The sequence below is a fragment of the Siniperca chuatsi genome, linkage group LG5 (genome assembly GCF_020085105.1).
Source record: "Siniperca chuatsi isolate FFG_IHB_CAS linkage group LG5, ASM2008510v1, whole genome shotgun sequence".
NCBI lineage: Eukaryota > Metazoa > Chordata > Actinopteri > Centrarchiformes > Sinipercidae > Siniperca > Siniperca chuatsi.
The window spans coordinates 20375880-20388840 of record NC_058046.1 but is presented as its reverse complement, the minus strand read 5'-3'; the positions used below and the strand labels follow the sequence as shown (position 1 = coordinate 20388840).

At 39.1% G+C, this 12961-nt stretch overlaps 1 protein-coding gene across 17 annotated transcripts in view; it reads left to right on the top strand.

The window, feature by feature from the left end:
• pdlim5a (PDZ and LIM domain 5a) overlaps positions 1–12961 on the top strand; it is a 62981-nt gene that overhangs the window by 23128 nt on the left and 26892 nt on the right. For 13 of the 17 annotated variants that reach the window (XM_044196737.1, XM_044196722.1, XM_044196721.1 and 10 more), the window contains exons 4-5: positions 11536–11575; positions 12384–12796. In XM_044196737.1, the coding sequence (XP_044052672.1) occupies positions 11536–11575; positions 12384–12796 (453 nt within the window). The remainder of the gene's footprint in view (positions 1–11535; positions 11576–12383; positions 12797–12961) is intronic. The other 4 variants (XM_044196731.1, XM_044196730.1, XM_044196729.1 and 1 more) reach the window with 2 other exon arrangements.

Here is a 12961-nt window from a genome sequence, read left to right as displayed (position 1 = left end):
GCACATACATGACTCTCATCATATCGGAAATATGAGAGAGTATCAGTTACACAATTGGTCATTTGATGTGTCAGTTACCCGTTTGTAGGTAAGACTGATACGTTAATCAAATGATCTATTGCCTGTTATTAGCTTACGGTTTGAAATGAAACCCAGAATGGACGGCATGCTTACTTGGAACCGATCTGCGTGTAACAAGAACAGCGTGTTTTAACAAGCCTTGCTTTGAGGGAGAGAGATAATTGGATTCCCTATTTACACAAGATCGGAGAGACCACTCTTTTACAAAAATACCTAGGTTAATGCAACTACACTGGCAAACATTTGGCCTGCTGAAGTATTTCAGAGACAACTTTTTATGAAAGGGCATGTAGAGGTGTGAAGCAGAAAAAATATTGCCCCTGCGCTAACATGATAGTTTGATGGCAGTAAACTGGTACAGTCAGTCCAAGAGCTGTAAGAGCGCCTACTACCTTTAAGTCAGGTGGTAATGGAATCTCCTGTTATACAGTATATTACTTCTGTGTTGTAAATATGTTTCATTGTTTTGTGCATTTTATGCCTTTGTCAGAAAGCAGTCTGCAAAGATTTATGGTCCATGCCTTAACCCATTTCCCGCAGGCCTCCAGGACACTCCATTTCCTAATCCTAAGAGGACTTTACTGTAAACCCTGTGCTTGATTGGGTAAATATGATTTGTTTGGTCAGAAGGCTGATGGACCTCCATGGTGAACTCAAACTTTAGAGGTCTAACTAATCAGCTCAAGTGAATGCTCATGATATCAGTAGCTTATATGGATGGCTCATAATTTTTATATATCCCCAACTTTGTTGGCACCGGCTTTACCAATACTGCCATTTACACTGCAGATAATGGCTACTTTGCATGAAGAAAGCCTAATAAAACCAGTCGAAATGCGATATATACCAGTATAACAAGTATAGTATTGGCTTGATCAGTCAGAACTTGTGAGACTTGTACTGTAGCTGCAAAAATTCACAGCCCTTTGCAAATCCTCTGTACTCATAGACACTCTCTGCGCAGCTGCCATTGTCACTTACTCGGCTCTGATATTTGCCAAAGATGTTCCAAAGCCATGAGTGCTAAACTGGGCTCACCTGTCTCTGTCTTTCACTGGTCTGTAGTATTTGCCAAAGATCATCTAAAACAAATGGCCATCATCTTTGGCTAGGCTTTTAGTATTCGCCAGTAATATCCTAATACCAAGAGAATGCAGCTACAGCTCAACACACCTGTCACTGCCTGTCTTTTGCTAGTCTGTTGATTTTGCCAAAGAAAATACAAATCCCAAGAACATTAGGGCTCTGTGAAGGTAGCCCACAGATATTCTGAGGCCAAGAACACTGTGTTAAGCTCATCTGTCTCTGTTTTTTTAATTCTTCTCTGCTATTTGCCAAATATATCTTAGTGTAAGCCAAGAGCACTCATCTTTAGGTCAGCCAGCGTTGTTGAATGATACCCAAATGGGCAGCTGGAACAGTGTGAAGAATCATCTGGACTGATTAGAACAGAATAAAAAGAAGCTACATTTCATAACCGCTGAGTCATTACTATAAATGAGTTTCAGGGTGTGAGGCACAGTCAGGACATAAACTGTACACTCAGCAGTTTTCTTCCAAATAAAATAAACTTCTAATTATAGTTACAAATGACTATAATATATTGTAATTAACATGTTTTGAAACACAATACACTTATGTCTCAGACACAATTTGCCATCTTATCTTGTAATTCTCACATTAAGCTTTAAATCTGCTGTGTTATCAGTTCATATTGGCTGGGATATATTTAAATTCAGCCAAATGACTCACTGTGTATTTGTTTTCATCCTGATTTAATTACATAATCAGATGACACCATGTTCAACTCAGGCTGAGAGTGTAATTCCAAGGAGCATGTGTAGATTTGAACATATCTGTGTGTTTTTTTGGGGGGGCACAAATATGTATCCGTGTTACTTTTGTTCTAGTGTGTATCTCGTGCACTCCTCTCCCTCCCTGACCTATTTTCCACCATTATCCTCATCTGTTGAAAATGTTGTGATTTTATAGTGGAAAAAAAGAAGCTGAAGGAATTCCATAACTTCAGGTATTTGTTCAATGTCAGAGTCAGTATTATTTTATGATCACTGTTGTATCACTGTCACCTAAGATTATAAGATGTGTGACTCTCAGTGTCACTCAGAGAATGACGTGAGAGAAGTGTGCTTGTGGTGTGTGTGTGTGTGTGTGTGTGTTTGTGTAAACGAGCCAGAAACAGAGCCAGAAAGCAAGAAATGGGCCAGGGAAACAGAAAGTTGGACACAATGCAGAATCAAAAATAAGATGAAAAAATATTAAGAAAAATAATAATAAACCATTAAATCTTGCATCTCTGTGAGTGAATCTTTCTGAGTGATGCTGACGCACATTGATATCCATAACCCTCTTAACAGACCTAAGGCCAGATGTTGAATATGGAAAACACTTCCTGGTCCAGCTGTGGATCATTTTGATGGGCAGGCTGTCTCAGTACTGAGTGCTAGACCCAGCTGGAGTGCTGTCTCTTTAGTCTGTCTTTCTTCTCTTTTGATGTACTGCGTTGTTTCTGTTTTTGCTGCCTTAAAAAGTAACTGAGCTGCCAGCAGAGAGAAAAACAGAAACTAAAAAGTAGACAGCACTAAAATTATAAGACAATAAAATTCGCTTTCTTCCTCTCTCACTCAAATTAAGTATACATTTTAGGTAGTTTTGTACCCCTCATTATTCCACTGTTTCTTCTGCTAAATACACACAGTGTTGACGTAGTAAGTACATAATTTGAGACCATAGTTCAGTATTGGATAAATCTTACAAAATGCAGCACTAAAGGCCCGTTAATCTTGAATCTATGCTGTAATTCATCCGATTTGGGGCCCCTTAGAATTATGTAGATGTCCTCATCCAGTTTGGGCCCCCTTGTACCTTTGGTTTCCCTTTCGGAGCCCCAGCATGTACTGGGTTTGCCTCCAAGGCAGAGATTCCAAAACTCCTTCTGCCCAGGACCCACACTTGATTGAAACAATCCAATCTTCATCTGAGTCTCATGAAATCCCACCAGGGCTTTGCTTGTGTCGGGTTGAACCTGTGTTGTGTAATTTCAGAAACACAGTTTAGGATGGACTTTAAATAAGTTTGACAGCACTGACATGACTTTGATAAACCCAGATTTGCCCTGGGGATCAGTCTGGTGTTTCTCTGCTCCTCGGGTTGTATGTTTCTAGTCAAGATTGTCATAGTGTGTTTGTCAATCAGCTGGAGTGAGAAAGAAAGCTCAGTTTTGTGATTTCTATATATGTGTGGTTGCAGAGTGGAAATGTCTAGTACATCTTTCGCAAACAGGCTGGCTGCAATTACTACCAATTACGGTCAATGGAGTCATTAGTTTATTCAATTACACTTTAAATCTTTTAAATGATGATGGCAACGTTCGGTGTGGGAGTTGCCATTAAGTGTTCACAGAGGTATGAGAGGGCATTTTTAGGTCAAGAGTCATTAACAGTGAGTGAAAAATGCTTTAAACATGCCAGGTTGTGTTGCAAGACAAGTATTGTGGAAATGCATGTGTATATTGCTATTTGGGAGTGAGACTGCATGCCAATGCATGTTTGTGTCTGTCCTGTCCCTGTGCCCGTGTGTCTTTCTTAGCGCCTCGATGTCAGCTCCTCTGTTTATATGTACAGTTTTTACTTCATGGTCAGTCCTGCTGTGAAAAAAAGCTGTAAAAGTTTAAATTAGATTTCAAAAGACAACACAGGACTCCAGTTCTCCCATCTAATGTTTTACTGCCCTGTGACTCCAGAGACAGTGCAGGCAGACAGATTCACTTACTCCTATAGACACTACGGTCAAACCAAACAGTTGCATTATTGTTTCACATAAAAATATATATATTTGCATGAATATAATGTTACATAAAATTTCTTTTATGATCTTTGGAAAACATCTAAGAAGAATTACATGCTGTAAAAGTACCTAGACTACCCAGACTGTTCATCTGTTTTATTACTTTAAATTATGGGAGATTTGGTGTGCCAATGGATGTTTGTGCACAGCAGTAACTCTTCTTCTTTGGTGTTGTAAAACATTTCAATACATTGTATAAGATGATACAACATATAAGATTTTGCAGCTTTTTGTCTCAAATGTATGTCTTCTCCACCCCTTCGATTTACTGTTTAATGGACTTTATGTCTTCCATTGTCCAAACCCAGTAAAATATGTATATATCAGCAGTATATCTCAGTTCCTGTGCCTCCTATTTTTATTTTTACACTCTTATTCTCACACTTAATCTATTTTCATCCAATTACTTTTGTTTTATAACCTTTATTTAATCAAGACAAGTTAAGTGAGGTGTAGTTGGTCCTTCCTCTTACTATGGAGTGGTGAGTATTAGTTATAGAAGTGCTACTCCCCCTGCTCCCGTTCTCTGTTGGGCTTTTGATGCAGTACTGTTGACCTGCAGGCTGTTGGACACATTGCCTCCTTTCTCCTGCCCTGGTGGGGTTTAACTTAATGTGCTTCTCATGGTCTGCTTTTAAAACTCCCTAGGGTACTGCTGTGTGTTTTTGTTAGAAAGTGAGCTACTATAAAATGTGCTTATTTGTTGCTATGTTACCACAGGAAACACAGTAGCTATACTACATGTTTATACATTTTCTGTCAGTTCATTACTTTCCTCTGTGGTAATCTACATTTCAAAAAGGACATTCTGTGTAATTGTTATCAAATATCCTCATTATATTCATAGATTTTTATAGCTTTAGCTAAATGAAATGTGTCAGGTCAAGTCTGTATGTAAACTTTTGTTTTACATCAGATAAACAGACAACAGGCAGCTAGAAGTGTGAGAGCCTCTTTCATGAAAACCACAGTGGATTCGTACCCTCAGGCTTGTTGTCTAGCCGTATTGATCTATGGCAGAGGATAAAGAAGTACAAACAATACATCAAATATGTAACATAACCCCTAATTTCTAACATGGGCTACATGATGTGTAGCTTGCCTTGAATGAGGAAAAACTGATGGAAACACAATCGTTGAAACAATCGCTGAAATTTGACTGTGGAAATTTAGCTTCAGTCTGTGACTGTGATTGTTCAAACATACTTCACATTTTCTCAGAGTTGATTTAACTGAGTAATGTTTTTGTAGTGAAATCGCTCTAGTTTTAACATATCTTGTTCCTTTGGTCTGGTTAGCGTCAAAGCTTCTTTTAGGATCTCATGTGATGTCATGCTCAGCTGAAAGGCCTGCCACGGCCTCTGTGGAGATACTGGTGGGAGGTAGAGGATAAGGAATGGGGAGGATCACACACAACACACACACATACAGATAAATAGACATGGATAGACATGAGACACTAAACCCTCTCGTATGGTCTTGCCCAATGTGAGGACTGATAAAGACAGGCTCAGCTTCCAGATCTATTAAAGGACAGTTGTAGATAAACTCACACATTGGTAAGGTAATAGCAGAGAAATAACACAGTTGTTTTTGGATTTAATCCCACCAGCAAAGAAATATTACACCAGCTTGTGAAATCAGGAGTTAGATACTTTCTTCACTCATCATCTTTCTTTCTCTCCTTAAGTATGTACCCATAACTACATCATACCTACACTGACTCCCTCTTCCTTCATACCCCCACACTACCACCACCACCACCACTACACACATACACACACACACACTGACTGTTGACACCCAAATGCTGAACCACACGTGGCAATAATTCTGCCAGTCACTCTGTTCTTACTTTGTGCCCTGGCATTCTCTCCTGGTCACGTTGGTCTGTCTGCTTCAGTTTAAGGTAAAAGTACAAAAACCCTGAAACCAAACCAGCCCACTCTTTTCCCTTTTTTCTAATAAGGCACAGAAAAAGAAATAAATAGACAAGGGCTCGGAGTGTGAATGACGACTGCATACATTTTAGAGGGCTTTGTTTCAATAATCATTATCACTTTTGTTTAAAAATCAGTGACCTCATTCCCAGGAAAGAGAAAAAAGGGGCATGAAAGGCAGGAAGGGGTAAGTAAGAAGAGGAGAGTGAGATAATTAAAACACAACAGATAAGGATTGAAAGGTGTAGAGATGGAATAAAAACGAAAAAAAAGAAGAGAAAAAGAAACAGGAACAGTGGTTAGGGTAAAGTTTTTATTTAGGTAAGACTGAAAAAACAATGTTTAAGCCATGTTTTAACTTAATGGTCCTGGGGCACAGTTGTGTCTTTACATAAATTAGCAAGCTGCTCAAGTCCCTGATTTACACAGAAAGGGAGGAAGTGTCCCCCTCTCTGTGAATCATGTGTTTCATACTTGAAACTGTTGCTGGGTCCCTTGGGAAAGAAAAGAAAAGTTTGAAGTTATGGAAGTTGCATGGTTGATGCATTTTGGTAGTCACAGTACAAGTTTGTCTCTCCTACACTATATTTTTCATCACTCTGCTATTTTGTGCTGCCTACTTCAAGTTAAAGAGGAAAAAAGAGAAGGGAGAAGAATGGAAAAAAAGGTGAATTTGAATCATTTCAAAATGACATATCAGGAACACCTAATTTTTCAAATGTTCGATTGATTTGTTCAATATTGAGTGCTTTGACTTCAGTTGGATAAGATCATTCCCTGCTGTCCTTGGCAGGAATGCAAAAGTTACCACAATACACGCGAGAGCGGCCACAAAATGTCTCAACAAGACAAATTAGGTGCAAATCTAAGATAAGAACATGGCTCATAAAAATCCAGACTGGATTTGAGGCAAACAGGACCACAGTACAGCTCTGGAAAAATTAAAGAGCCATCTATAGCTGGACCTATCAAGTTCAAGTTTTTCACTCATTGAATACTTAGAAATGTCCAAGGATCTAAAAATAGATGTGGACACACATACTGTGTGTCTACATGTGTGTGCATTCATTTAAAACTTATTTGCAAGTGCAGATGCTGCAGAGTGTATAAACTAGTCCTTGTAGTCTGTGTTATTGCATTACCCCAGTAACATTTCCTGGGCCAACCCGTCATGCCTGAAATCACTGTCACCACACCCTGCATAATACATCATTGTGTGTGTATGTGTATGTATTTATGTGGGTGTACGTCAACTGGCCTTTGTCCATTCACTACTTTTAACCAAAAGGAAACACACTTCATTAAAGATCTGCTTAATGCTGAAATACAATGATGTGTGTATAGCTGTTTAAACATGCATGTAGTGTGTGTGTGTGTGTGTGCGCGTCATTTTTCAAGGTACACCCATGTGGGGAGGTTTTGTGTTCGAGTAAACAAAAACTGGCAGAAAACACACTCACTATATGAGAGGTCACACACATCAAGGCATTTTGTGACAGAATCACCTTACTAACAGATCCCAGTCAGTGTCACCTCACCTAAACCACTCCTGACTCTTGACCACCCACTTTTTAAGACATAAAATCACACACACACACACACACACACACACACACACATAAGCAACAATCTCTTATTGATTCAGTATGGCTGATTGCTTGCTGGTGAAGCTGATGCCGTGTCAGGGCACAGCCCTGGAAACATCGCTCAATGATCTCACTCGAGTAAGAATAGACTGGAGAGATTAAACACAAATGCAACAACTGAGCACACAGAACAGCCGCGAGGGCACAAGTGATTTGAGAGGAGGCATCCTCCTCGTTATGACAGATCAATTTACTGTAATGCATAAATGTAGGAAAAACTGTAAAGAGACTCAAAGCAACATAAAGTTAATATATGGGGGCACACAATATGCTGTTGGAAAGAAGATTTGATTAAAAAAATCTGAAATTTTATAGAGCAGTTTAGCTCTTGTTCTCTTTAATGATGCTTATACAGTGCATTATAAAATAATATCAGATGAGGAGATGTAGATGAAAAATAAAATAAAGGGGACACTCCACAAAAAAATGCAGTTCAACACCACATAATCTGGGCTCGAATATTAACAAACAGTTGGATCGAAAACTCAACAGTTTTACGTTGACATTATTTACTACAGGGCTGGATGGCATTATTTTATAAGATGTCCTGCTGTTTTGTTCATTCCCTGTAAATTCGAAAAGTTGTTGAAGAGACTGGAAACAGAGAGAAAATGTAACAGCCCATGAAAGCATGCTGTCAGTGTTATGTAAAAGCTTATGTATGTAGGGACCCCTAAAATGTGTATTGTGTTGAATATAGTTAGTAGTAAAAATAACACAACAAATTAAAATGTATTTTGTTTTTTTTTATTTCAAAATATGTTGCAACTATGTATTTTTTTGCTTTTTGTTCATGACCAGTGAGAAAGTGTGTTTAATACAAGTGTTTTGTTGCTGGCCAATGAATGTTGAGATTGTTGTTGTTGCATCATGACGGAGTTACGTGCGGAAGAAAGAGAAGAGGAGCATCGCACATGAAGAGAAGCAGCTGCGTGTGACTCGATCGCGTGAGATATGTCGTCATTTTGGAGACCAGTTATATTATCTGTAATGTAAGGCCCAAAGTGCAAAGGAAAACGTTTATAGGAAACATTTTATTCATTTTATTTTGTTTTACTGCTTAAAGTGATTTCTTTTTCCTGTTAGTCTATTCGCAATCGTATAAGAACTCCAGGTTTTTCTTATTCAGCACAGCATTGAAATTAACCCCTAGGGTTAACAAAAGGGTTACATGTATCTCCCAAAAATAATTCATCAGACCAAGGAAACTAAGAACACATACAAAATGTTTTATATGCACGCAAACCCTAATGACCAATATTCAAAGAGAAGTAGAATAAATATTGCCATAAATGACTTATACTTAACAAACTATGGGAATATGTTTAAGTACCACCAACGTAACCACAGCATGCACTCGGATGTGGTAAGGTATCAAAGCAAAACCAAAATAGCTGTCACCACAAAGAATTACTGAGGAAATACAGGCTCACAGTTACACAAACAGGCCAATCGCTATATGATATAAAACTTCCATGAACATGAAACAGAGTAAAGGAAACACAGACACGTAGAGCCTGAAAGTTAACATGCAACATACAGAGTTATAAACACAGAGAACAGAAACATGTTTTATACCATATGACATGTCATGTTTGTCACTGTCATAGTGTCTTTATTGCATCCACTTACTCTCTGACCCTAACACATTTGAGCTATGGAGAAACATTCCTGCGGCGCAAGGTCCTGTTATTCTTCTGCTATAAGGGATATCAGTGCCCAACAGAAGCCCCATATTCTGGTGACATATTTTTATTTTTGACAATTTTCAAAATGAAAACAAAATCAAATTTGGTTAGTGCTGTTACACTATACAGCCAATGCAGCATAAACACATTTTCAAAACACTTTCTCTACAGTTCAGTTGACACTGACAGATACTGAGGTTCCAAGAAGATCAACCTGGATAGTTACATCTCTCATAAGTTCTCCTAAGTTCATGCCAAGTCCCAGGAACATAAAAGCCATTTCAATAAAACAGTAGGTTGCTTGTTTAGGAGCATAAAATTTCCTTTGACCATGCAAATCCCCAGAGAAAAGGTTTGAAAGCCTCTGAGTTAAATTAAACTCTGGTTCTCATTCACTTTCTAGAAGGCGTCTTTTTTTTCTCCCTCTTACCATATGACCCCAACACATTTCCATGTTGGTGTTTCCAGTTATAGCTGCAGTGTAATCGAGGCTACAGCACACAGGAATGACGGTGACGCATTTGAAATACCTATTTGATACCCTGGTGTCCTCCTTCCTACTCTATGTGCCTCACACATGTCCATTCCATTGGTTGCGCAAGTAAGCTCATTGCTGTCCTCAGATCAGGTTTGATGTCAATGAATACTTTGGTGTTGCGCTGATTGGGTACTTGTTGGACTGTTGACAGTATAGTGTGTCCAGGAAAAACCACAGGGCAGGCACACTGCTGACATAGTCTTCCTGAGACAAAAAGAGGTGAGGTGTATTGTCTCAAGTGATATCAAGAGTGTCTTTAACACTTTAGCAGTTGCTTAGGGGAGTTCTTTTGCTTTTGGCTGAGCCTTCGAGGCAGAACTTCTGTGAAAGCAGCATACAAATCCCACCTTCATTACTACGATTGTCAAACCATAACCACAATTGGTGGTACACAGCCTGAGAGGCTCACTTCAGGGCCAAAAAACCCTAGGTATGTTCTTTAAACTTTGCTTGCCCTCTTGGTTGGACATGGGAAGTACACCAAGCACTTTCTTTCAGAGAATTCTATCTGAAATCCACAGGTGTGATGAGAGTTGTCATATGACTAAAAATTTTGACTGTGTCCCTGAACTATTCTTGTGGTAGGTCAGGGGAGTTGTAAAGTAATTTTATGGCATTATGTCCTTTTTGTTTCTGGTGTTAATATCAGTTAAGATCCTCACATCTCATTTCGAAAGAACATGATGTCAATATCAGGACACTGTTGGCAAACCAAAACTACTGAGGAACAAGAAGGCGAGGCATACGAGTAGCTGTATCTGTAAACTGATGTTTCTCGCCACTACAAGGCTGCCGGTTCAAATTTACAGAGGTGACGGACATGAACCTCCCTCAGGAGGTTTCTAGAAGGGCTGCTCTGAAAGGAATGCAGGGCTGCTGACATTCACACATCTTCAGTTACTGCACAGTTTACTTAACCTTTAATTTACGTTAATTCATGTATTTTCCTCTTTATATCATGCTCAGTGACATTGTGATGTGCAGAACGACCATTTAAGTTTTGTTCCATGTGTGTACCTGAGGAAATTCACTCTAAAAAGACTTATATTAAGTGTTCAAAAGGGTGAATATTGATCTGTAATTGCTGTAAATCAAATGTTTCAGTTAATTTTGCATTAATAAAGTCCTGCCCCATTGCATCAATATCGTCTTAAACCAGGCGAGTCAACTAAGAAAATGATCTCAGTAAAATTAATATAAGGATGAAGTGCTAAGCTGATATCATTTCTGAGTAAATTTAACAGTGTGGATAGTTATGGGCGTCTTTCTCAGATGACCTTTAGGGGAGCTCATGGCTCAATGTGGCATCAAGAGTATCAGATTGATACAAGCCTTTATAGACTAAAAACAGCTGCCTTCATCGAAAGAGACCACAGTTTTCAGCCCTAGCAACTTAAGTTTCATAGTCTGACACGCAGACACAGCGAGACTTTTGGATTCTGTCATAGCTGTTGACAGAAACCTCTCCGTGTTGGATTCTATGCTGAGAGCTCAGTTTTAGTCATAATTCACCATAACCACAGTTTCTCTCAACCTCGGTAAGATCAGAAAATTTTACAGTATGGCCTTAGTAGTTTTGAATGACTATAAATATCAGCAAGGACGCTTTTGAAAAGCCTGTGCTATTTTACCCACATGGTACTGGCTAACAGTCAATGAAATCTGTAATAAGAATACATTTTCAGATGTCAAAAACAGACACTGAAATGAAAAATAATTGTGGTTGTGCAATCATAACTCATGCACTTTCTCTTTCCCTTCTTCCTTCCTTCTTTCAGGGCCTCCAGTGTTCCTAAACCTCCTCCTGTGGCACCAAAGGTACTGTAACACAGCATGTCACTGAAATAAATTCAACTGAGTCACTGAAAATTATATACACTTGAGTGCACAGCACGTCTATTTATAGATACAAGACAATCATTAAATATTACTGTTTGATTAAGGCAAGGCACACCAGGTGGATAGATACATTTCAAGATGTTATATTTATAATCTCAACCTTTTTCATTATTCTAAAATCCTATGTAATTTTATTTGGTCGCGAATGCAGAATTTGTTTGCCATGTAGATATATATATGTTTTGTTGATATAAAAAAATCCAACTGTGGAGTTACTATGGAACAGGAAAAAGAAACTTGTGATATGAGAAGTTATTGAATTAATGTCTAATTCATTATGACAGCATTGAAAGAAAAAAAGGAATTCACCTGGGGTGCCATGTTTTAAGTGCTTTGAATACTTTTCTTTAGTTACTACACCCTTCTGAAACGATGCCATACACACATATTTGCTGCATGAAAATCACCTTTGGCTTTGCCAAGGTCACCTTTGCCATGTCTTTTCTAATGTTGCTACATTTATTTTTTATTGTAAATGACGTTGATGATGTTAAGTATACTGATGCTTCCCTATTCCAAGAAAATTTACAGGAACTAAACTAATTGATTTTTTCCAGAATTAAATTGAATCAAACTTTATTATATGGACAAATTATCGGCTTTATACAGTTTAAAGCCTATGGGACAAATACATATCCATTAATCCTAACCTGAGCGGCATCAGTATAGTGTGTGCTGTGTTGTGATTTGTTTTTCGTATTTGCATGCTCTTCTCTCGTGCCGGTAGGACGACAGATCAGACATCATAAAACCAGTGGCCCTCACCCATCCACCTCCACCACCCCATCCCCACCCTCACTCCACTGTTCCCTACAACAAGATCCCCAGACCTTACGGGGGCTGCAGAACAGAGAGTGAATACCCTCCTGCACAGTCCCCTTTTGCTCCCTTCATCCCATCCCCATCCTCTGCCTTCACTCCTGCCTCCTCCCACACCAGTCCTCCTCCTCCTCCACCACCACCTGTTTCTTACCCATCCTCTTCCTCCTCCTCCCCCCCTGTCCTCGTTCCACCCCAGCCATCAGTATATAACACACCAATCAACCTCTACTCCAATGAGAACGCATGTGAGGTGGCCATGGGGCAGAGGCGGGGCCTGTTGGAGAGTCAGGGTGGAGCCTTGCCCTTGCAGTTTAATGGGTGAGTGGCGTTCGCTCCAGCCAATCAAACAAATGATCAGTTCTCTGCATTTTTTCTACCTCGGACTTTGTTCGTCTTGGTTCTGTTCAAGCTGTCAAATGGGAGATAAGATGACCTATCAAATGTCTACTATATCATTTTTCTCACTGCTGCTTTTAGGTTACT